The 24190-nt window shown below is 51.4% G+C and overlaps 11 protein-coding genes across 11 annotated transcripts; 7 read left to right on the top strand and 4 right to left on the bottom strand.

Moving 5' to 3' along the window:
* Positions 1 to 6: 6 nt before the first annotated feature.
* Positions 7 to 639, bottom strand: An16g05410 (hypothetical protein; the record flags this gene model as incomplete). Its single annotated transcript, XM_059745149.1, has 4 exons — positions 7 to 125; positions 215 to 256; positions 332 to 463; positions 576 to 639. The coding sequence occupies 4 exons, from the start codon at positions 637 to 639 to the stop codon at positions 7 to 9; spliced, it is 357 nt and encodes a 118-aa protein (XP_059604802.1).
* Positions 640 to 1801: 1162 nt separating this feature from the next.
* On the top strand, positions 1802 to 4342 carry An16g05400 (uncharacterized protein; the record flags this gene model as incomplete). The annotated part of the gene is made up of 6 exons (XM_059745148.1): positions 1802 to 1820; positions 1895 to 1957; positions 2012 to 2607; positions 2655 to 3228; positions 3304 to 4178; positions 4250 to 4342. 6 exons carry the CDS (start codon positions 1802 to 1804, stop codon positions 4340 to 4342), a joined length of 2220 nt encoding a protein of 739 aa, XP_059604801.1.
* Positions 4343 to 4980: 638 nt separating this feature from the next.
* Positions 4981 to 6526, top strand: An16g05390 (uncharacterized protein; the record flags this gene model as incomplete). Its single annotated transcript, XM_001397810.1, has 4 exons — positions 4981 to 5025; positions 5092 to 5196; positions 5255 to 5860; positions 5924 to 6526. 4 exons carry the CDS (start codon positions 4981 to 4983, stop codon positions 6524 to 6526), a joined length of 1359 nt encoding a protein of 452 aa, XP_001397847.1.
* A 104-nt stretch (positions 6527 to 6630) lies between these two features.
* An16g05380 (uncharacterized protein) lies at positions 6631 to 7773 on the bottom strand (the record flags this gene model as incomplete). Its single annotated transcript, XM_001397809.3, has 6 exons — positions 6631 to 6676; positions 6785 to 6866; positions 6931 to 7030; positions 7093 to 7147; positions 7215 to 7399; positions 7465 to 7773. The coding sequence occupies 6 exons, from the start codon at positions 7771 to 7773 to the stop codon at positions 6631 to 6633; spliced, it is 777 nt and encodes a 258-aa protein (XP_001397846.3).
* A 737-nt stretch (positions 7774 to 8510) lies between these two features.
* An16g05370 (uncharacterized protein) lies at positions 8511 to 10254 on the top strand (the record flags this gene model as incomplete). Its single annotated transcript, XM_059745147.1, has 6 exons — positions 8511 to 8530; positions 8631 to 8800; positions 8860 to 9043; positions 9102 to 9796; positions 9855 to 10172; positions 10226 to 10254. 6 exons carry the CDS (start codon positions 8511 to 8513, stop codon positions 10252 to 10254), a joined length of 1416 nt encoding a protein of 471 aa, XP_059604800.1.
* A 647-nt stretch (positions 10255 to 10901) lies between these two features.
* On the top strand, positions 10902 to 11657 carry An16g05360 (hypothetical protein; the record flags this gene model as incomplete). Its single annotated transcript, XM_059745146.1, has 1 exon — positions 10902 to 11657. The coding sequence occupies one exon, from the start codon at positions 10902 to 10904 to the stop codon at positions 11655 to 11657; it is 756 nt and encodes a 251-aa protein (XP_059604799.1).
* Positions 11658 to 12163: 506 nt separating this feature from the next.
* On the bottom strand, positions 12164 to 13662 carry An16g05350 (uncharacterized protein; the record flags this gene model as incomplete). Its single annotated transcript, XM_059745145.1, is given in 3 exon segments — positions 12164 to 13152; positions 13206 to 13414; positions 13465 to 13662. Coding segments are annotated over 3 exon segments (1396 nt in total), but the record flags the coding sequence as incomplete, so codon positions are not given.
* Positions 13663 to 14671: 1009 nt separating this feature from the next.
* An16g05340 (uncharacterized protein) lies at positions 14672 to 15948 on the top strand (the record flags this gene model as incomplete). The annotated part of the gene is made up of 4 exons (XM_001397805.3): positions 14672 to 14684; positions 14778 to 15039; positions 15107 to 15608; positions 15658 to 15948. The coding sequence occupies 4 exons, from the start codon at positions 14672 to 14674 to the stop codon at positions 15946 to 15948; spliced, it is 1068 nt and encodes a 355-aa protein (XP_001397842.1).
* Positions 15949 to 17480: 1532 nt separating this feature from the next.
* Positions 17481 to 18286, top strand: An16g05330 (uncharacterized protein; the record flags this gene model as incomplete). Its single annotated transcript, XM_001397804.1, has 2 exons — positions 17481 to 17929; positions 17980 to 18286. 2 exons carry the CDS (start codon positions 17481 to 17483, stop codon positions 18284 to 18286), a joined length of 756 nt encoding a protein of 251 aa, XP_001397841.1.
* Positions 18287 to 18376: 90 nt separating this feature from the next.
* On the bottom strand, positions 18377 to 19882 carry An16g05320 (uncharacterized protein; the record flags this gene model as incomplete). Its single annotated transcript, XM_001397803.1, has 2 exons — positions 18377 to 18875; positions 18933 to 19882. The coding sequence occupies 2 exons, from the start codon at positions 19880 to 19882 to the stop codon at positions 18377 to 18379; spliced, it is 1449 nt and encodes a 482-aa protein (XP_001397840.1).
* Positions 19883 to 20332: 450 nt separating this feature from the next.
* On the top strand, positions 20333 to 22357 carry An16g05310 (uncharacterized protein; the record flags this gene model as incomplete). Its single annotated transcript, XM_059745144.1, has 5 exons — positions 20333 to 20411; positions 20627 to 20821; positions 20875 to 21694; positions 21756 to 22101; positions 22226 to 22357. The coding sequence occupies 5 exons, from the start codon at positions 20333 to 20335 to the stop codon at positions 22355 to 22357; spliced, it is 1572 nt and encodes a 523-aa protein (XP_059604797.1).
* Positions 22358 to 24190: the final 1833 nt, after the last annotated feature.

Raw genomic sequence — 24190 nt, 5'->3', positions numbered from 1 at the left:
ATGTCGTCAACCGGCGTGTTGGGGTCCGTAGGAGGGGCTGCCGTGGGGCATCCACCAGAACCAGCAAAGTGACGCAGATTCATTCCCCCGGTGGGCGCCTTTCGATTTGTCCTTGCCAGAAACCTCTGCCGGTCAGCTGAACGTTTATTTCCGTTGCTAAAACACTGTCTTGCGTTGATCCTGTTTGTCATCACTTTCTTCTAGACTTCTACACCTTGTTGGTGGCCACCACCCCCCGGGAAGCCATCAGTATACCCTCGCTATCGGAAACTTCTGTCAACCCTTGTAGTCTCGCAGCAGTGGTTCTCGGCGACATTATTGTCTGTTTCACCGGCCGCATCGTCATGGGAAGCTTCATCATCATCATGCTTGACCCGGCTCCACCAAGACAGTTCTAGCCATTCTGCCCCAGGGTGAATCACAATAGCCGGTTTCATGGTCACACCGGGCACGCAGTGCCATCCTGCGTTATCAGGACAGAAGGCCACACCCCAATAGTAGAGATAGCATTAGCTACAAAAGATATGTATGTCACTGACAGTCCCTCGGAAAAAGGTCGCCGTGTTATTATCAACCCCCACGTCCTGTCTTCCAGATCATCTGTCGAAGGCTCGGGAGCTTCGGTCGAGATCGTTCCATACTTTCCCTTTTAACCGGTTGCGTTTACTGCTGTACCTTTACCGATGTCTCCATTCTACCCCTTATTATTGTTTTTATTTTTTACCCCTGGATTCAATTGAATATTGTTCTGTCGTAATCATAGCTCACTTCTTCTCTAATTGCTGGCTCTGCAAAAAACCAACGTTCCTCTGATGATTCAACGGCCAGTTGAATTCGGAACTGGCCCATTCGACTAGGTAAAGGGCAACACAATGACAAGTATTACGTCTAGATCCGAAGGGAGGCTATGAACAGGAAAGTGCCCCTAATGGGGCTGCTGTGTTATTGTCCTGATCCGAGATTCTATTCAACGGTCATAGTTGGACAACTTCGAAGCTGGAGATACTTAAAGGCATTCACATGCAGTAGGCTGTTCGATGCTGCATAAGCTTGAAGAGGCTCTGTCAATTAATAATATCTTCCTTCGCGAACAATTCCTGCTGCGCCTTATGAACTATCAGCAATTGCCACAATTTGTGCTGCATAGAGTAGCTGCTTGTCTTGATTGCGGATATTGTCACCCCTTCCCTAGGCTACTGGCAGGGGAGTCTCCGACACTGTCGAGTGAGGCTCTGCTGAATATATGTGATAATATTTTTGCAGGAAATAATCAGATAGAGCCAGTATCATAGGGAGTAGTCCTGAAACATCATTTTCTAAAGGGCAAGGCCATTAAGCTATGCTGGCAGGAACAACTTGGAGTGCTGATGCCTAGCACCTTGGAATTCTCGTGCAAACTTAAAACGTAGAATGACTTCCACATAGACAGAAGGAATCACAAGTAATGCTTCATTGCACAATTGTAGAGCGTACTGTTTACCAATGACTGCTGGGTGATAGAACAGCACGGATAAGGCGAGAGCGGAAGAACTGCTGGGCTGCCAAGATCAGTCCGCACGGGCCACCTGGTTCTTCTCGAACTGCGATTCCGCCGCAGCTCGCGATCTTCTTCATCTGCTCAAACGTCTCTTCCCCGCCGATTAGACGAGGATTACGCTCTCTTATACGGGCGAATCTTTTAATCTGAACTGAGTGAACTTTTGATATAACCCCTCTTTCTCTAATTCCACGACTATTCAGATTTTTCCGGTACCTGGGGACGTCTCTGATCAATCGCTATTGAAGCTGCGGTTCCGTCGCAATGTATAATCCTTACCAGCGTACGTCTCTCACCTCGTTGAATGGCATTCTTTGCACCCTTACGGACATGAAAAATGTATTCTAACTTCTATAGCTCCCGGTCTCTATGGCAGGCCTCCAGACTTTGGCGCCTATCCTGGTGCGCCCCCGGGCATGGGTGAGTCCATAATTTCTTCGATACCCCATTTGCTGTCTGTTACTAACTTTATAGCTCCTCCTCCCGGTATGGTAGCCCCCGGAACCACTCCGCCCCCTGGGATGCAGTCAGCAAACGCCCAACAGCCTGGTCGACCGGCAGGCTTCCCTCCCAACTTCCAACCCCCTCCGAACATGCCCAACATCAACTTCTCCGCCCCCGTAATTCGACTTGGTACGTCCGGACCGAAACCTGCCACTCCAGATACGAGCAAGGAACGCGGTAGTGAGGCCCCGGGAAGACGGGCAGGTCTGGGTTCGACCAGTCTGGAATCCCAGCGTCAGAACGTTCGAGATGCGATGATGCAGCTGCAGCCCCCTACGCGCGAGGAAATTGTGCGGACTCTCTTCGTTGGTGGAATTACTGAGGGCGTTGGTGGCGATGAGGGTGTGGAGAAGATCCTCCGTTCGGCAGGCAATCTCAGGCGCTGGATCCGCGCTACGGATGCGGACGAAAAGCCATGCAAGTTCGGTTTCGCAGAGTACGAGGACCCCGAAAGTCTAGGTACCGCGGTGGAAGTGCTAAAGGACGTGCAAGTGCCTGTGAAGAGACAGACACCGTCCGAAGGCGATGACAAGGAAGAGCGTGAGGTGGAGAAGAGCACACTACTGGTACGCCAGACCCTGGATCCTAGACATGACTATGCTAATTAGATCAGGTTGTCGTCGATGAAAGCTCCTTGACTTATCTGGAGCAGTACGAAGCCACCAGAGGCGAGCAAGACCCTGCTGAGCGCCAGTCGCGGTTAGATGCTGCACGCAGTACTCTTGCGAACGTCCTGTCTGACTTGTGCCATCCTACCTCCCCCACTCAAAAGGAAGATGTCTCAGCAATCGATCGTGAGGGAGACACCGCCATGAAGGATTCAGAAGGCCAGGCCGACGGTACGGGGGCGGAGGTTGTTACCATTCCCATCACAGTCGAAGATGAACTTTCCGATATTCCTCCCGAGATGAGAGAGACCGTCGCCAAAGAGATCGCCGCTTTCCGTGAGCGCAGCAACCGTCGGGATATTGAGCGTTTGAAGAGGGAGGAAGAGATCGAGTCTATGGAGAGAGCCCGCAATGCAGGCACACGGTTCAACCGACTGGCATCCCCTCCGCCTTCCGCCCCGAGTGGACCTGCTGCCGGTGCCAATGGAGTCCCGCTGGGCCCTCGGGACCGCAGCGTGTCTACCGCGCCTTCTGGCCCCAAGGGCTTTGGCGTGCAGGTTCCTAAAGACTACCAAAAGGGTGTGTCTTTCGTCAACGGTGGTTCTATAAACGGGGCTACTACTGTTTATATTGATCGTGAGGAAGAAGAATCAGATGCTAGCGATGAGGAGCTGGAGCGTCGCCGTCAGGAGAAAAAGGAAGCGGAGCTCGAGAAGCAGTTCCTCGATCAGGAACGACGCTGGCTGAACCGCGAACGCAGTCGAACTGCTGCTTTGGAGCGTGAAAAGAAGAGAGACAAGGAAGAGGAGGCCAAGATGCAGGAAGTTCGTGAGGAAATGGACAAGCGGTACAGAGACTGGAACGACGACAACGAGGCTGCGCGTAAGGTGGACGACTACTATGCCGACCGCGGTGCATGGCTACGTAGCCGGGCAGGATTCCGAGCCCGCGAGGTCAGCATGGACGAGGCAGACCGTGCGGCGGAAGAACGCGAACGGGCCCGGTCTGTCCAGCAACGGGAGCAGGCCCGTGGTATGGCCGACGACTTCCTTGCGCGCCAGGCGGAAGAGCTGGAAACTCGGAACCAGGCCCCTCGGGAACCGCAGCGCTTCAAGCTCTCTCTCGGAGCTGCGGCTCAGAAGGCCCAGGCTGCTACATCCCGTCGGACGGTGGCCGAGGTGGAAGGCCTGCTGGAGGACGAGGAAGAGCCTCAGGCCACGGCCCGACGACCCCTTATCCCGATCAAGTTCGACAGTGCCGCCGAAGCGGCCGGTCTCTCCGACGAGGAGCGGGCGCAAGCAGCCCGGCAACTGGCCGCGGAGATCCCGACGGACAAGGAGGGACTCTGGGGCTGGGAGGTCAAGTGGGAGTTTGTGGACGAAACGGTGGTCAGCGAGCAACTCAAGCCGTTCGTCGAGAAGAAGATTGTGGAGTACTTGGGAGTCCAGGAGCAGATGCTTGTGGACGTGGTGGAAGAACATGTTCGCAAGCATGGTCATCCCCAGGAGCTGGTGGAGCAGCTGGAGGAGGTAAGCTCAATCTGCAATTTACTGCTGTTTTTACTTGTGTGTCTAGATATCATGCTAACTCTTTTACTTAGGCGCTCGACGAAGAAGCCGAGGTGCTGGTCCGCAAGCTGTGGCGGATGATCATTTTCTTCTCGGAGAGCGAGAAGCGAGGTCTTTCGGGATAAATAGTGTATATGTGCTGTTGGGGTTCAGCATCACACGAACGCTGTCTCTACACCCATGCATTCCGAAGATTGATTGTCTGTACCTAACGCCAGCGATAGTGATTGAATCGATATCCGCTCCTAGGAGCAACTGTATCTTCTCTTGTACCTCAGTCCAGTGCCTTATCACCCTCATGTAAATCGCGCAAATGACCGAGTCATTTCTGCCGGTAGAAACCCTGCAGACGTTTATAAGACGCGGATTTATTCTGGCCGGGCAGCGCTGGCCTCTGACTGGCGGAGAAACCCAACCCACGCGCTGGAGCAATTCCTCCGCCAATGAGGGGAAGTTCCCCACACTGCGTGGAGGGGGAGGGGTGGCTGCCCGCCTTGTATAAGTAACTTCCCCAGCCCAGTTTCACTTCTGGTCGCTTCAGTTTCGTCGTCGTTCTTCTCAATTGTCTTTCGCTTCTTTGCAGCTGTCTTCTGTAGCATCCAATTGCTTCGTTTTGCGAGGTAATAGCCTGTGTTGACAGCCCGGAGCTTATACTGTGTCTGCCGACGGCCCCGCATTGCAACTAGATTGCGATTACCTGGAAAGACTTCTCTTTCCAACTCCAATTCCTTTCCAGATCAATTGAACAGAAACAACCGACACCATGGTCAAGATCACAAGTTTCACCACGAGGGACGTGAGGTTTCCCGTAAGTCGCGCACCTATCCTCTCAAGTTCACCCATGTATTTTGCATACCTGCTCACCAAATGACAGACCTCCCTCGATAAAACCGGCTCAGATGCCATGAACGCTGCAGGCGACTACTCCTCCGCCTACTGCATCATCTACACTGACTCCGACTACACCGGCCACGGCATGGTACGCACATGACCAACCCTACCTCCACCTTCTCAGAAACATTCACTAACAATCCTAGACCTTCACCATCGGCCGCGGCAATGAAATCGTCTGCTCCGCCATCTCCCTCCTCGCTCCCCTCGTGGTCGGCAAAGACCTCGACGAACTTACCGCCGACTGGGGCAAGACCTGGCGCTACCTCGTCTCCGACAGCCAACTGCGCTGGATCGGACCCGAGAAGGGTGTCATCCACCTGGCCCTTGGTGCCGTCGTCAACGCTCTCTGGGATCTCTGGGCCAAGACCCTGAACAAACCTGTCTGGCGCATTGTCGCGGACATGACCCCCGAGGAGTTTGTTCGCTGCATTGACTTCCGCTACATCACGGACGCCATTACACCCGAGGAGGCAATTGCCCTCCTCAAGGAGGTCGAGGCCGGCAAGCAGGACCGTATCAAGGAAGCAGAGCAGAGCCAGGCTGTACCGGCCTATACTACCAGTGCGGGTTGGCTGGGATACAGTGAGGAAAAGCTGAAAGTCCTTCTCAAGGAGAGCGTCGAGCAGGGATACAAGCACTTTAAGCTGAAGGTTGGCGGAAACGTCGAGGAAGACCGGAGGAGATTGGCTATTGCTCGTGAAGCTATTGGTTATGACAAGGGCAACATTCTTATGGTTGATGCCAACCAGGTACCTACCTCCCCACTTCCATCCCTACCACCCACAATGCTAACACCTCATGTGAAAAAACAGGTCTGGTCCGTCCCCGAAGCCATCACCTGGATGCAACAACTCGCCGAATTCAAGCCTTGGTTCATCGAAGAGCCCACCTCCCCCGACGACATCCTCGGCCACGCCGCCATCAAGAAGGCCCTCCAAGACACCCCCTACGGCCCCATCGGCGTCGCCACTGGCGAAATGTGCCAGAACCGCGTTGTCTTCAAGCAGCTCCTGCAGGCAGGAGCCCTGACCGTCCTGCAAGCCGATGCCTGCCGTGTCGGCGGTGTCAATGAAGTTCTGGCCATCTTGCTGCTTGCGCGCAAGTTCGGCGTGCCGATCGTGCCTCACTCCGGTGGTGTCGGGTTGCCTGAGTACACTCAGCATCTGAGCACGATCGACTACGTGGTGGTCAGTGGAAAGAAGAGTGTGTTGGAGTATGTGGATCACTTGCACGAGCACTTCGTGCACCCGTCTAGTGTCAAGGATGGATACTATGTTACTCCGATGGAGCCGGGGTATAGTGTTGAGATGAAGGCGGAGAGCATGGATGCGTTTTCGTTCCCTGGTGAGGAGGGCAAGAGTTGGTGGAGGTCGGAGGAGGCGAAGACCATTCTGGAGGGGCCCCGGATAGTATAGTGGGGAGGTAAAAAATATGTGTTGTATATATGTGATATGAGTTTTGTTTTTATATGATGTTTAGAATTTATGAGATGCATGCATTACATTGGTTATGTGGGGTATTATGAAACAAGGTCGCCAGTATCGACCTGTCTGGATTCAGTTCTCCTATGGTATATTTTACACTCATAATCGGTTCACGTATATAATACAGTATTCATATTCGGGATGACCGCAATCCCTTCGGTGCCGATCCAGATGGTGCTTTCCACCTACCGCCACTTAATGCCAAAGATCTTCAGTGCTTGCCCAACGCCAGGCTTCTCGCGCGCTTCTTCAAGCACAACCCGGGAATGTCCTACACAAGTCAGTCCAACCCCAAGGATAACTGAAGCAAAGGGTGCTATATGGATCAAACTAACCCGGCACTTCCAAAGCAAGAAGCTGATACTCCCAGTGATGCTCATTCAACGGCTTCATCATGTGCACAAACACGGTTCCGGAATTAAGAGGACCTTCGACCTATATCACCAACCAATCAGTATACCACACACAACCCAGAGGAAGAAGAGAGCATCGCATACGTGGAAGTTCATCTTCAGGTGTTCCCGACCCACTCTGTCCTGATAGACAGACGTCCTATATCCCAGTCAGCATCACCCCGTTCCCTCACACCAGTAGACAATGGCAAAGAAAATTAACGTACGCAATAGGCCTATTCCTCGCCCATCTACTCCACGTATTCTCCCCATAAGCCTTGATCTCCCTCCGATCACCCAGGAGGTTCGTACACCGAACATCATCCTTGATGCGCTCGACAGCTTTTTCAAACTGCCATGTCTTGCTATTCGGGGAAAAGACCTCCGTGAAGAGAAGGTAGAAGACCCCGCCCTACTCAATAACACACATCAGCAATCACACCCCAACGGTCCGGATTATATATAGCTTGAACGAACCGTCAAAACCGCCCCCGCAATAATCACCACGAAATTCACCGACTGCTGCGTCGCCCTCGCAACTTTCTCCCTCCCGCTCAATTCTCCCCACTCGTATCGTCCATCGTCCGATAGAACAGTCACGTTTCGCCGTTTCGGGGCGGCGCCTTGCGTTGTGGCATATTTTCGTACTAGTGATGATGATGCTGTTGTTCCTGTGATTGTTGTTGTGCTGCGGGGAAGAAGACCGATGTGCTGTAGTTGTAGCCGGCGCAAAGCGGCACGGTTACTAGTAGGTCGTAGTAGGTAGGGCGCTGCTGATGGAAGCATTGTCGGTGTTGCTGTGTTGGTTGTTGTCCGTTGCCTTAGGTGTTATTAACCATTACCCAATATGTCGTCCGCGTCGAACCCAGCTGTTGATCACCGCGGTAAATTGATTTGATGGTGAGGTGGTTTCCATAAAATTATTGTCGGATGGGACTTTAGCAGAGAGCCGTGGATGATGGGCGTGTGGGGAATGGAGTGGGTCACGTGTTAATCCACTTCCGGCGGTGTTTCAGCCGCTGATGTTTGCAAAGTTTCGGGTATGGTTGGAGTGGGTGGGTGTATTTGTAGTACAGGAGGGGAGGGAGGGTCAGGGACCAGGACGGTTTTCTATTGTTAAGACTATTAGTTCTCGGGGACTAATGTCTGACATGGCATGTAGATTTAGTTATGAGATGAGATACAGTGTTCTGATAGAGCCAGAATAATACTTTATAGTTCGTTCTCAATTGCAATGGCAGCGTGAATATTCTCGCCACTAGCGCTGTTTCTAGATGTGCCACCCCCGAAATCCAGACCTGAAGTTTAAAAATACCGGATCCTCCTGCAAATCTGGCAGGGTCACAAAACGGGGCACTTCCAATCCCAATCCGACCACGTTCGCTCTCCCGCTTCGCTTTTCGGATCTCCCTCTCCCTCTCTCTCCCTCCCCGACCTCTCCGTGTGTCATAATCCTATTCCGCCTGCTGGCCCGTTCCTCTTCCTCTTCCTGAGGTCCATTCAATCATATTCAATCCGCCATCATGAGTGCCTCCAAAACGGAGTCTCAGAAGATCTTTGAGAAGCTAAAACTCAAGCCCGCAAACAAGGCGCGCAGTGCCCCTCCCCGCCAGACTTATTATTATCACTATTACTCCGACCAGCCATTCTGACTCTTGCTTTTTTTTCCCTCCACAGATCTGCTTCGATTGCGGCTCCAAGAACCCAACATGGTCGTCCGTGCCTTTCGGTATCTACCTGTGCCTTGACTGCTCGGCCAACCACCGTAACCTGGGCGTGCACATCTCCTTCGTCCGCTCCACCAACCTCGACCGTATGCTTCATCGCATCTCCTGACTTCACTGCCCGTCAGTGCTAATGTAATACTTGCAGAATGGCAATGGGAACAGCTTCGGGTTATGAAGGTCGGCGGTAACGAGTCCGCTACCAAGTACTTCCAATCGCACGGCGGTTCTGCCGCTCTCGCTAGCAAGGACGTCAAAGTCAAGTACACCTGCAATGCCGCCGTCAAATACAAGGAAGAGCTCAAGAGACGCGCGGCGCAGGATGCGCAACAGTTAGTGGTCCCGGGTGTTCTGCATACTTATAGGTCTAATGGTTCGTGTTACGTATAGGTACCCCGAAGAAGTTGTGATTACCGATATCCCCGCTGGCACTCCGTCCAACGGCTCTAGTACCCCCGCCGCTGAGGATGACGACTTCTTCTCCTCCTGGGACAAGCCCTCCATCAAGCGCCCCAGCAACCCCCCTTCCCGTACCGGCACCCCTCCGGTTGTCAGCCGCACTGGCTCGCCCTTCCTGAACTCCGGCGCAAACGGTTCCCGCTCCAAGTCGCCTTTGTCCGCTTCCGACAAGGACAGCTCTTCGCCTGCCCCTACTGCCATCAGGGCCAGCGCTGCTGTTCGTAAGACACCCTCGACCACCACTGCGAAGAAGGGCAGCGTGTTGGGCGCCAAGAAGGCCCCCAAGCTGGGGGCTAAGAAGATTGGTGCCGCGGAAATTATTGATTTCGATGAGGCTGAGAGAAAAGCCAAGGAGGAGGCTGAGCGCATTGAGAAGCTGGGCTATGACCCTGAAGCCGAGCAGGCTGAGGCTGATGCTAAGGCTAAGACGACCACCGCTGCCACGACGATCGCCTCGCCCACTCCTATCAGCCCTAGCAGGAACACCCAAGAACGCAGTTCGGGTGATGTGGAGCGTCTTGGCATGGGAATTGGAAGACTCGGATTTGGACAGACTGTCGGCGCGAAGCCGGCTGCCCCGAAGAAGCTGGGCTTCGGTGCTGTTGCCCCTCGGTCTGCAGCTGATGGTATGCAGACTTTGCTATCCTACTTAGTGGCTAGGATCATGGCTAACAATGTCTACAGAGGAAGAGCTGAAGCAGGCCAAGTCTCGTTTCGGTAGCCAGAAGGGTATTTCTTCCGACGAGTTTTTCGGACGCGATCGCTTCGACCCCAATGCCCAGGCTGAGGCCAAGGAGCGCCTTCGTCAATTCGACGGCGCCCAGGCTATCTCGAGCAACTCCTACTTTGGACGTCCTGAGGACGATCTTCCTGTCGCTGATGATACCTATGGCGATCTTGAAAATGCTGCCAAGGACTTTGTGCGTCGGTTCGGTATCACCGCGGGCGATGACCTTGAAAACCTGACGCAGCTCGTCGGGGAGGGTGCAACCAAGCTGCAAGGTCAGTATGCCCCCTTCATCTTCACGCCGGACTCTTACTAACAGGATATTCAGGCGCTATACGCAGCTACCTGAACAGCTGAATATGTGCGCGACAACTCACTGATAATCTTTCGATTCTTACCTCCGGCTTATCCTGACCCTTGTTAGCCAGCTTTCTCCTCGATCTCCTTCATCTGTGGCGTTTCTATCTCCTTCTATTCCCCTGATTAGTACCCTCATAAACAGAACCTTTCCAACACATGGCTGGCGCGGTGCTCTCCATTTGCTTAGGTTAGCTGGGTGCGCCACGTTCCGTTTACTGAATAAACGGTCCAGGTCGGTATCTCGCATCCATGCTGCTCTTCTGCGTTAGTTGAAATCATTAATCGCCTTCCACTGAACATGTTTGGCTGCTTTGAATCCTTGTATATTCGTCGTTGAACTTAGTAGGTTACGAGTCTAGAACTGAATTAGTGAATGAAAAGCCAACTCCATTGCTTCAGCATGCACACAATAAATATGTTATACATGTCGAGAATCCTGTCAAGTATACAGCACAGGAGCACCTTCCCTAACCGCCTCTCTTCCTTCCATCTATACTCCGCCAATGCCTCCAAATATAACCTCTCCATCTTGAAGATGTCTACCAGCTCCCATCCCTTCTCGCCGCCTCATCACCCTAATATCCCTACCTACCGCACATCCTTAACATCTTCATTCTTAACCATCGCCAACCCCATACAAAACCATGTCCAGCCAAACCCCCTTCGACACCGAAATCCGATCCACCCCTTACACGGACAGAAAAGTCCCTATCCAAACCGAAGTCCCCCTTCGAACAAAAACACCTCCTCCTCCACCACCACCCGACGAACCTACCACAACCACCACCCCCAAGCCCAAAGCCCCCTACCCATCCTGGAAAATCAGTCACGTCTGGTTCCACGTCCCCCCCGGCGGCGAAGACTCCCACGACAACTCCTGGCCACATTACCGCCACGGGCTGTGGGTCGAGCACGGCCCCAATGGCCGCGGCCATCTGCACCACGCCATCGGCAACGTCTCCAATAGGGAAGGCTTAATATACGCAGTCAAACACTTCAAGTACCCCATTACCAACGAACCTACGTATGCCGGCGAAACGGTCATCGGCTACCTCAGCCCAGAACGCTATCCCGAGCTCAAACAGAAGTTCATGAAATGCCAGCCTCCGGCGCAGCAGAAGAAGTACAACCGGCGCACGGATGTCACAGAACCGTTCCGGATAAATGAGGATGATCATATCGCCTTTTATAGTCAGTATAGGCTGGAGAGGTTTATGTTTCCGCCGTTGAAGGCGGATCGGTATTTTGTTAAGTTGCAGTTGCTGGAGAAGGTTAGGGAGATGCCTCTGAGTAGGGCTGGGAATGGGGAGCATGTGGTCCTTAGTGGGTTTTTTCCGGTAGAGGAGTGGGATGCGCCTGAGGAGCCGAGATATGGTTCTGCTGGTGAGGGGAGTGGGTGATGGGTTGGTGGATATGTGGGCTGGATATTAGTGTGTGATGTTCTTGCTTCAGTTTGGGTTGTTGGCTTGGGTATCTATCTTTGGGTTTGGGTGATGCTCTTGTTTGGGTTGGGTAATACCCATATCACTCACTTTTTTGCTGTTTTGCTTCATTATATGACAATCTTTCATATCTGCTTTGCTTTGCTCATAGTGTTGCCAAATTAAATTGCTGAACAGCGAGTTATATCGTCGTCTATCCACCTGCCTCTCATGGCTTTTCTATATATGGGTTGTATATATAAACCAGACGATGTAGTGACTACTACATATCAACTGGATATTGACTCAATTCTTGTCAATAATATCTACAATTAATATCCGGGGTTGAACCCTTCCCAACGCCCAAACATGCTGGGAAACCAATGCGCCAGCCCTTGCCTCCCTATACACAGTATATCTCTATCCCATCCACAATCTTATAGTTGAATATACAAAACACAGAATCCTCGCTTTTCACATCCTCATCAAACAACCCCCCTATAAATCGCATCCGCGACCCTCCCAACCTGCCACATCTCCTTCACATCATGCACCCTGACAATATCCGCGCCCCCAGCAACACTCGCCGTCACCGTCGCCGCCGTGCCCCAAGTTCTATCCTTCGCCTCCTTCACCCCTGTCAACCTCCCCACGAACCTCTTCCGACTCGGCCCCATCAACCACGGGAAATATTCCAACCCCTCCACTCCTGTCCTCAACTTCTCCAACTCCCTCAAGATAGTCAAATCATGCGGCTCGTTCTTCGCGAACCCCAGCCCCGGATCTAATATGATCCTCCACCGCCGGATCCCCGCCGCCTCTGCGGCTGCAACCCGCTCAAGGAGTTCACTGCCCACATCCTGGATAACTCCGTTGGGGTAATCCGTCAGCTTGGTCATCGTGGCAGGTGTGCCGCGCATGTGCATTAATATGACTGATTTCCCGGTCCTCGCCATAGTGGGCAGCATTTCGGGGTCGAGGAGGCCCGCGGAGACGTCGTTGATGATGTCCGCGCCGGCGGCGCAGGCGGCTTCAGCGACGCGCGCGCGGTACGTGTCGATGCTGATGGCGATGTGGGCGGCCTCGGGGATGGTGGTCCGGATGTGCCGGATTGCGGGGATCACCCGGGATAATTCCTCGGATTCGCTGACGGGCTTGGAGCCCGGACGGGTGCTTTCGCCGCCGATGTCGATTATTGTTGCGCCGGAGCGGATCATGTTGTTTACTGTTGTGGTTAGGGTTGCCAGGTCTGTGGGTGAGTGCGTGCCGCCGTCGGAGAAGGAGTCTAGGGTTAGGTTTAGGATTGCCATAATGTGGGTTGGCCGGGAGGGGTTGGTGCTGTGGATTGGGGGAAATAGGGGGGATATGGGGGTTGTTGGGTGGGGGGTTGGAGATGGGGGTGGGAGGGTTTTGAGGTGGTTGAGGTAGCCTTTGGGAGTGGCCCAGGAAGGGAGGGCGTTCGTGAGGGATTAGTCTGTTGCTGGTTAGTGGTGGTGGTTTTCAGGGATGGGAGGGGGAGGGACGTACTGGCAGAGGGGTCGGAGGACAAAGTCGCGCTCGAGCATCAGTTTGTGCGGGATGTCGAGACGCTCGTGCGTGAAGATTTGCTCGTCGTAGAGGAGGATGTCCAGGTCGATTGAGCGTGGTCCCTTGTCGATGAGTTTCTTCCGGCCGAGGCCTAACTCGATGGCTTGGAGCGTGTCGAGCAGGTCCATGGGGGAGAGGCTGGTTTCCACCTGCTTAAGGTTAGGATTTGAGACGTTTGGAAATGGGGTTGGCGACGTACCTCGCACACTCCATTGATGAAGGGATCCTGGTCGAGGACATACATCGGGGCGGTTTCGAAGAGGGAGCTCGTCCGCTTGATTCGGATGTTGGCCCGCTCCATTTCGCGGCAAGCAGCCTCGATCATATCAATGCGGTCCCCGACATTGCTGCCAAAGGCAATGAACGCACGATGGGTCGAGGGATGTACTCGATCCATGCTGGGGTTGAAGAGATGTGCTCGGCTAGTTGTAAGCTTGCGGGTGTGGCACAGTGGCTTTAAGATTTCATGGCTGGATCTCTTTGCACTGATGCCGCTCAAGGTGCCTCTGTTGAGACGACTGATGTGCAGTGGCTCTGAGAGTGAATTAGCCCAATTCTAGATGTTATACCCCTAGAGCGTATGATCCAGATCCTATCTACATAGAACCATTGTTGTCCAGGAATAGGACTGGACCAATGGCGGGATATAACGAGAAAATTTTTACCAATCGCATCTAGGAAGAACCGTACCAGATACAGATGAGTTTCTATAGAAGTTAGACTGTGATACCCCTAATCTGATCAACGAAGACCTGCCTTGCTATCAAACTGCCAAATGATCTGCTAGGGAATGATCCGCCTCTACATGGCTGAGAATGCAGCAGACTTGTGCTGGGAAACCGACAAGCGCGGACAGCTGATGTCAAGGCGACAGCATTGCTATGCCAGGTCACCGTTGGCCTTGGTCTCATACTTTCTGCAGCAGCCACGGAGCTCAGAAACGAAGTGCAGAGGCGAGATCTACAGCGAATCCGGAATGAAAATACGTCATGCGCGGGCCGTGCTACTCGTGTCACCTGACGTCGGCTGTGACAGCCTGAGGCGTTAACTGTTTTACTCACTAGCCACACTCACCAGCCACCAGACACCCCGACTAAATCATAGCCTAACCCATAAAAGGGAAAGGCGGGTAACCCCGCAGCGGGAGTCAGGTGGTTCGGCAGGAAGCTCGGGGTAGCCAGCCTTCAATAGCCTGATCCATCACGCGCCCTGGACCGAGGCTCATGCTGGGCATTCATTGTCCTCGGCTCCTCCGGCCTGCACATTCGCTCACTTATAACGGTGTTTGCCTACCCTTAATCTCCGCATCCCTTGTTACTTGCTAACTGACATATTATTACTTTGTACCAAACTTCAGGTCTTTGATCCACCTGTCACTCTTCTAACCCCCCTTCATATACACAAAGATGGCTTCTCCGCGTGAGTTCCCTTGCCACCGCCTCTTCACATGCACTATGTAGTCCGCCGACATCTCCAGTGCTTTTGAATGCTAACGACAAATTGTTCTTGTAGAGAAGATCCGCACTACCCTTACTGATCTACTCAAGATCAACCACCCCGTCTTCCTGGCGGGTATGAACGTGGCCGCCGGTCCCAAATTGGCTGCTGCGGTCACCAACGCCGGTGGTCTGGGAGTTATCGGAGGTGTTGGATACACCCCCGACATGCTCCGTGAGCAGATTGCAGAGCTCAAGAGCTTTTTGAATGACAAGAACGCTCCCTTTGGAGTTGACTTGCTGCTCCCCCAGGTCGGTGGAAGCGCCCGCAAGACCAAGTGAGACACCCATGTGATTGTTTGACAAACGGAAACTCGAGATACTAATGCGCCTTCTGTGCATCAGCTACGACTACACCAAGGGCAAGCTCAATGAACTCGTGGATATCATCATCGAAAGCGGTGCAAAGCTCTTCGTCTCTGCCGTCGGTATCCCCCCCAAAGCTGTCGTGGACAAACTCCATGCTGCAGGCATCCTGTACATGAACATGATCGGTCACCCCAAGCACGTCCAGAAGTCCCTCGATGCCGGTGCGGATATCATTTGCGCTCAGGGTGGTGAAGGAGGTGGTCACACTGGCGATGTTCCCACCACGATTCTCATTCCTACCGTGGCCAAGCTCTGCCAGGGCAAGAAGAGTCCCCTGACTGGTCTGCCCGTGCAGGTGGTTGCTGCCGGTGGCTTGTACAATGGCAACTCGGTGGCTGCTGCCTTGATGCTTGGTGCTTCGGCCGTGTGGATTGGTACTCGTTTCATCCTGGCTGATGAGGCTGGTGCTCCCAAGGCTCACCAGGAGGCTGTCCGTACCGCTGGCTTTGATGACACAATCCGCACTATTATCTTCACGGTAAGTTCAACCAAACACTACTCCTATATCATATTCTAAATCTGCCCAGGGCCGCCCACTCCGTGTCCGTAACAACGAATACATCAAGAACTGGGAGGAGAACCGCCAAGATGAGATCAAGAAGCTCACCTCCCAGGGAATTATTCCGGCTGAGCACGACATGGAGAACCTCCCTGATGATGTTGACGACGAGACCCTTGAAAACGCTCGCCCCTTCCTGATGGGCAAGGTTGCTGCTGTTGTAAACGAAAAGAAGCCTGCCAAGGCTATTGTTGATGAGCTCGTGGACGATGCTGCTGCACTGTTGCAGAAGGGCAACAAGATGTTGGCGAAGTTGTAAATTTCCATTCCAGATACCATTTGCATGCATAGTGTTAATGCCAGTTAAAGACAGTTGAACTGCTCATGATTTCTCTCTTTCATGCTTCTACCGAATACCAGTGAAACTGTTTTGGCAATGCTTGCTCCACCATCTAATTATATATAAGATCAAAATTCATATACTTGGGTTCCTATAGCCAATGGGTACCTATATTCCTATTTCGATCAAACCTACTACCATCAAGAATCTCATCATTTTCCCGAGAGACCATCCCTTCTGTCCCCTTCATACTAGCCCCTCGTATGACTCCACAAAACCATGAAGTCTCCCAATACCTACACGTAGCCGATGTCTGCAACTGATTGTCTACTCTCAGAGATACACAGACGATCTTAACATCTATCGCCCCAGGTGGAAATACAAGGCAAGGGAGTACCCCCCACATAGATACCTGTGGCACCTTCAAGTAAGACCGGATGTACAAGATATGGACTTGATGCCATACATGTGTTCAGATGCGAGATCGTAATATTAACCTAGTCGGGCCAGCATTGCAGCCCGGGGTGGAACCGGTATGTGGGTGTTAGACTGCGCGTGGTTTCGGGCTATAAGACATGTGGCAGGATTTAGATGGGATTTGCGCGTTAGTTGTGTTATTGTGGAGAGGCTTAAGAGATTAGTGAGAAGATTCGCTGCAAGGATTTTAGAATTTAATATATGGATTCTTGTTTAATTTTGCTAAGAATGGGCGTTAGAATGCTTTTTAAATAGAAGTAGAAGCTGTAATGAAGTTGATGTAAGCTCATCACAATACTAGGCTATCGAGGCCGTCATGTGGGGAGAGCGGGTCTTACTCGTAGTACTACCACTACCAGTCCACAACACATCCGACACTCTTGACAACTACATACTATTGTTAAATTTGACTCCACATCTATCTTCGGAACTCCTCCTTGCCATGGCCTAATCCGCAATTCCAGCTTTAGGTACCACCCTGCAAGAGTACGTGGCTCGGCAACCAAGGAAACCCCGTATGACAGCCGCTACCAAGATCCCCAATGAAAGGAAGCGGCACCTTGACAGAAAGTATAATCCAGCTGCCCATTGAACCTTAAGCGTCCTGTCTGAGCTTCATAATAACCAGTTTCGAGCGACTGCATTTCAGGTTTGTCGATCAATATGCGACGCCGGGCCTTTCTAAACCTGCACATCCAAGGGGCACTCTCAAGTTCGAAATTGCAAGCCCAAATAGCACCCTTGGGACTACTATTCATTTTCCCTGAAATCACAGTAGCTGCTTTTGAGTCTATGTGATAGTTACACCCAAGGGGAAAACGCGTTACTATGAGTGCGCCGGTCATGACGTTTTCGGATGTACGTCGCCACTACCGGTAGGGAGTACAATCGGGTCATTTAAAAGTGATCGAAGTCAATCCTGAGGGTCTATTTATTCCTAGGAGCCGTCCACTACCTCATGCTGCCTTCATTGCCAACGAACTGGCATTCACTATACCATACCCACTTGCAGAATTCGAAAATACACAGCTACGATGAGCGGCATGGGCCAATCGGACAAAATCCCCTCGAGCGGGAAACCTGCGCTTTTCAGAGTACCCGACAAAGGCAATTATGGTCTGGGTGCTGAGCCCCCTTCTGCATCAAACCGTCTAACGTACAACACTGATAACGCTTCTACTCTGGAGCGGTTCAAAATCCGCGAGATCTGCGAAGGCTGGCCCCTTCATCGCGATGCCTGCGAATGGTCTGATCTAAGGGAAATATTTGATCCAAAGGCATTTATCAATATCAGCTGGCAGCAAAATTATCGAGACAAGGCCATTGATACCTGGGCTGAAGGATGGGCTAAAGGTGAATTCATTTGTCATCGGGTTCTAGGCCATGCAGTAGACATCAAGGGTGATAGGGCTATCGATAAGATGAAGTGTACGATTTCCTGGCGTTTTGCCGATGAAAACGGTGTTGAATGGGATAGCGACTGGTAATTCTCTCCCGTGTCAGATATGAGCCTACTAACATTGATGATTTTAGTGACTGTCGTTTTGGATACTTCCTGAAGAAGCAGCCGGAAGGATGGAAAATTTTCTGCAATCATCCCATCTATGAGAAGGACAAATGTGTACCAGTGGACCCCACTCGACCACCACATATTGACCATGAATCTCTAGCAAAGGAGCCCAAAGGCTACCAGTTTCTGGCTTACGGTATGCGCCGGCTCGGCTACCCAATCAAGCAGAATCTGCCCCAGTTGTTCGGCAGGGAGCGTGACATGGTATATAAGAACATGGCTGAGTGGCTGGATGGTAAGGATATCGATTTCTCTAAAGATGACTTCTGAAGTATCTATTCTGCGCGTCATGCCATTCGGCTTTCTTTCGAGCGTACGTTTATAGTAAGTCGTTGAACATCCTGGAGGGTGCATGTCGCTTCAATTGCTGGCGAATTGTATCAGAATCTCCTGTCCCTTGACTTTGGAATTGAACCATTCTTTTATCTCAATTCGGTCCCCAACAATTGATGCCCCACGCAGCACATCTGCTTTGACCACTGTGAAGATGGCCATGGTGACTTCATACATTGCCAGCGACTGGGCAATGCATGCTCTGGTACCTTTACCAAACGCAAAGAACGCCGTGAGCATCTCGTCGTCGGCATTATCCCAACGTTCAGGGTGAAATCGTTGCGGCTCAGGGAACACGCTGCTATCTTGATGCAGCTGAAAGGCCGCAACACCAACACTTGTACCAGCCGGAAAATAGTAGTCACGATACTTCCAGCCTCCAGCCGGAACCGCACGAGGCAAGCGAATTGGATTCGCCCAGGAGAGACGAAGGCCTTCCCGGACGACGCCGCGCAAGTACGCGCACGCGGTTGGGTCCTCATCGTTATTGATACTCTCCATAACTGCCTGTCTGAGACGATCATAACTGCAAGAACACACGCTTAGTAAAGAAAAATACAATGCTGCCATCATAGTCACTCACATTTCTGGGTGCTTTGCCAGGTACCATAAGATCGTTGCAGTGTTCATTCCAGTTGAATCGGTTCCCGCAAAGCATACATCTTTGAGCTCGATCTGCGACTGTGCTATGGTCGACTTCTCCAATAGACGGCTCTGATAGCTTCCACTTTTAGGTATCGCTGTTTGGATAAGCCTCCGGGTGTACTGGTCGATCAGTCCGTGGGATTGCTCTACATTCTTGGTCGTGCTCCAGCGCTCAATGACCTCCATGACAAAATCACCAATCTTTCCTGGCACAATGTTGAAGAAGGCACCTACTCCGGCGAAGGAATCCACAAACGGCGATGCCGACATTGACTCTGTCTTCTCCGTGATGGCGCCGTACCTCTCGTGGAATAGGTAAGTAGTCACGGCGTCAATCGCCATGGCGCGCGTCACATTAAGCACGTTTACTGGCCTACCCGTGCGCGCCTCGGCCTGCAGTCTTTTCGCGAAGTCGTCGAAGACCTCGCGTAAGGCTTCTTGAGAGCTGCGGATTGATGCCGTAGAGAAGAGGGGTGCTACAGCTTTGGCTCGTGTTGCTCGCTCAGGTAAAGTCAAACTGGAGAATATGGTCGTGTGTCCGTCGATGTCGAATTTGGAATATGCTGGTGTCTTGGGGAAACCGCCGCGAGCAATGTAGATTGGCTTCAGCGCATCTTTATCGGCAATGTCGACATCATTGGGGGCGACTCTTAAAACGGCACCGTATTTGCGGTGCAGATCACATACTACTGTACATTCGTCGCCAATATAGGTGTGGTATGCTAACCATAGCGAAGTGCAGGCAGCAAGCTTAGGACCAGGTACCGACGATAGAGGGTGGAGGTAGATGCGATAGAAGCATCTGCAGAATATAGCGCTAACAATTGCGAAGGCCGCTAATAATAACGATTGGGCTATAAGCCCTTGTAAATTCTCGATGTGAGCCATTGCGAGGGTCAAAAAGCGAGCCTCGAATCATGTGGGCGCTGATTGTATTTGACAGAATATATAGCAAGGGATTGGGTACCCCGCAAGTTAACCAACGATCGGAGTCACAGATGAGTCATGCTCCGATCGCGCTGGCGACTTAATCAGACGAAAATTGCGGCTTGAAGGCATGTCGGAGGGTCCGAAAAAGCAATGAAGCTAATTCTCTGATAGGTCCAATGCCCCTTGCTGAAGATGCGCGTCCTGCCAATGGCGGATTTCCAACTCGGTATGCCACCGGTCGATCCGCTGATAAGCACCACTTGGCAAGCTGAACTGCAGAGCCAGCCGACGGACACGGTACATTATCGACAAGAGCTTATCATGCTGGTTCAAACTGGATATATAGCAGATATGTCGTCAATCTAATCGTCCTCGAGACCCTTCATGGACAGATCGACCGTCGACACCATGTCTGTGGCGCCCAAAGATGTCTTCGGCCATGGCACCGAAGAAGACCTCACGCTTGAGCACTTGGGTTATCAGCAAGGTATGACTGGGATCGCTGTGAATTTTAGATCAATAGTGTACTTACTAACGTTATTATCCCTAGAATTCAAGCGGTCGTTCGGCCTCTTGGATATGATAGGTTTCAGTTTTAGCATCGTTACTTGGTTGTCCACACCAACCCTACTATGTCGAACGATTGACTGACATCTACGAATAGCTGGAGTGCATTGAGCGGTGTATTCATCATTGGAGTAGATGCCGGTGGTCCACCGGTTATGCTCTTCGGATGGTTAGGCGTGTGTGTAATTACTTTTGCGGTTGCCCTATCCATGGCAGAATGGTGCTCAAGGTGGCCCGTGGCCGGAGGGCAGTATTCATGGGTCTTTCTGCTGGCTCCACCAAAGATCGCTCGAGAGATGTCGTATATAACGGGGTGGTTCATGCTAATGGGTAAGCGACAGTATACCTCCAGACCTATGTTGCACAATGCTCAGTCGAAACAGGTATCCTTGCCATGGGCTCTGCGAACAACTCATTTGCGGCCAACTTCATCCTGGGACAAGCAAATCTGGTATATCCTGAGTATGTGATTGAACGATGGCATACTGTCTTGGTCACTTATGCCGTCGCGATCTGGGCTCTCCTGGTCAATACATTCATGCCACACCTGCTCAACCGCCTATCCCGGGCTATCCTGCTGTGGAACGTTTGCTCGTTCGTCATCATCGTCGTAGTTCTACTAGCAACCAACAAAGACAAACAAGATGCCGCATTTGTATTTCAGGATTTTCAGAACACAACCGGTTGCGGATCCGCAATGGCAACAATGGTCGGAATTCTTCAAAGCTTCTTCGGCATGTGCTGCTACGATACCCCAAGCCACATGACAGAAGAAATGACACATGCCTCGCGAGATGCACCCAAAGCCATGGTCATGTCTGTTGGTATGGGCGCTGTAACGGGGTTCATTTTTCTATTGACGCTCTGCTTCTGCATCGGCGACATCGATGCCACTGCAAACTCCTCCACAGGCGTCCCCGTGCTGCAGATCTTCTACGACTCAACCCATAGCAAAGTCGCCGCCTGCTTCATGACCAGTATGATGACAGTAATTATGATGGTAGCATCAGTAAGTCTTGTCGCAGAGGGCTCTCGAGCACTATTCGCATTCGCACGAGACCGGGGAATGCCATTCTCAGGGATCTTATCCCAAGTGGAGAAGAGGAGAAAGATCCCGATATATGCGATATTGTTCACCGTTGTGGTGCAAATGGCTTTCAACTCGATTTATTTCGGGACCGTTACTGGTTTTGATACGGTTGTGTCTATCGCGACCACGGGGTTCTGTAAGACATCCCTATTGGGAATTTAGATACAAGGACAGAGCTAACAGCATCACCCTTTCAGACGTCTCCTACGCACTGGTCCTCCTTGCTCGACTTCTCGGGTATTTCTTTGGCCATGACATCGCCCCAGTCGACGGACCTTACTCCTTCCCGTTGCCCATATCGCTCGGCCTGCACGGCCTAGGGTTTCTATTCCTGTTTTTTGCGTTTATTACCTTCAACTTCCCTTCAGATGCACCAGTCACTCCGAATTCGATGAACTACACTAGTGCGGCGATCGGGTTGATTGCGTTGCTGAGCATTTTCACTTGGCTCATTACGGCCCGGAAGCAATTCAAGGGACCGGCTGATGTGCAGGACTTGGTTGTAGATGGAGTGGAGCAGGTAGGAGAGGCAGGAGAGGGGAGTGCCAGTTGTTCGGAGAAAGGCAAGCCAGATACTTGATGGGCTTGTTAATGTTTTCTGAGATATATAGTGTAGCGATATGAGGTAAATGAATTCCAATCAGAGTGTTGTATGTTCCGATAAGCGTGGGTTATATTATCATCCTGTGGCATGCATATTTAGATTTGAGCTTATACTTGAACGGGGTCATCCTACTATTCACCCATGGCTGGTTTCCGAAGATGTTTCTACATAAGGATACAATTGTCATCCATCCCGCTAATCATATGCCCACAATCAATACTACAGAGTAGAAGCTATTCCCATGATACCCATAATACTATGACCGCAGATCACGGAAAGATGCCGAAGATACTATATATATATCCATGCTGCAGCAGCACAATAGTCTCCAAATCCGAACGTTAAAGCAACAATTATGTTAAGCATCACTCACCAAGTGCTTCTATAATGCACACCTCATATGACAATAACTTACTACAACGAAATAATTTACACCATTCCCCCAATCTTCTGCACAATCGAAGCAGCATAGACAGCGAGAGCATAGAGCACACCCCACGTCATCCATCTCCTTGGCGACTCACCTAACCCAATCTCCGAACCCACATTTCAACGCCCCAGCATTCTACAGCGAATAGCCACGATCTTTTACCTACAAGCAGTCTAGTGCACAGTTACAAAGTCACTCGGTCAAAACAGGCACCCGTATTCGACGTTTCGAACCATATATGCTAGCAAGCAAGCTAGTTCCTAAGTAGTTAGCCAGTGAGGCATGTCTGTACCTGCATATCCTTATCCAGAAGGAGTCTAGGTATCGGTGTGTCTAGTTTGCTTTTGTAGTTAGTGTGAGTGTAGTAACTAGACTACGTATCTCCAACTGCCCCAGAGGATGAAGGGAGATACTATCGACGGGCGGGAAAAGAAAAAGCCTCAACCCCCAACTTAAACCCGATCCATTCCATCCAAACCAATCCATCCAGTCTAGCTAGGTAGTTTACCGCGGAGTTCGTATAGGGAATTAAAAAATCTCTGACTCACCAACACACAACAACTTCTTAACTAACTGACTACACAGTCTAGCCCAGTCCAAATCCAGGAAGGCAAGAAAAGAAAACTTGAAGAATAGTTGGAATATACCTTCGGCTCGGCAAAAACCCCCGCTTAGTAACTTGACTTGACTTGACTTGTCTACCGTTTATTAAAACGAGTTTAACGTTAACTGGTTGGTGAATTGGTTGGCTGGTTCTTGGCAACCTGTTCTACAAAGTATCCTATCGAGTCCACGGTAGCATAAAAAAAAAGGTAATGCTCGGCAGACTCGGGAAACCGACCCGATAGTTAGAGCTGAATCGGGACTGGTGAGACTGCGTTGGGATTGGCGGGTCGAACCGTCCCAGTCATTCATTGATTAGTAGTAAGTTGGTATGGAAGGGAAAATGAAAAATTTTTTTCTATCGAGGCACTAGAACGGGTTATCCGACGCGTAGTTCGGATTCTTCATTTGAGGTTGGGAGACGCGTTCGGTACCGTTCTTTTTTGTGTGATCTTCTTATAGATTTGGGTATAATGGGTTGCTAATTAATACGAGTTTTATTGTGTTGGGGAATTATGTGCAGTTATGTATAGATAACTAGTATTAATGAAAGTGATGATGGATGGGGTCTATCTCAACATCATTGAAATAACTTCCGTGTCTCAGCTTGAAAGGAGGGGCTGAAAGCGATTGTCCGCGTTGGTGGCTGGGCACGCAGGTACATGCCTACTTTGGTATTGTCTACTACAAAGTAAGTAGCAGCACGCGACGACGGGAAAGACGTTGCATTCTTTTTTTCTAGGTTACTTTCCCGAAAGTTACTGTTGGAGTCATCCTTCAGATCCCGAAAGTTTCCTCGGTGGGGTCGTCATGCGGATTGCAGTTGTGGAGCGGCAGGGTGGAGGTTCCACAGAGGGTCGTCGGAGTACTGTGTAGTGTGTACTGTGTAGGGTATGTAGATACTAGATAGATTACAGTTAGAAACGTCACGTCTTGGTTGGGTGTTGCATTGTCTCTGCTGCTTGCACACTG

The sequence above is a fragment of the Aspergillus niger genome (genome assembly GCF_000002855.4).
Source record: "Aspergillus niger supercontig An16".
Lineage (NCBI taxonomy): Eukaryota > Fungi > Ascomycota > Eurotiomycetes > Eurotiales > Aspergillaceae > Aspergillus > Aspergillus niger.
Note: the sequence above shows the minus strand (reverse complement) of the source record. Positions and strands in the feature narration are given on the sequence as shown.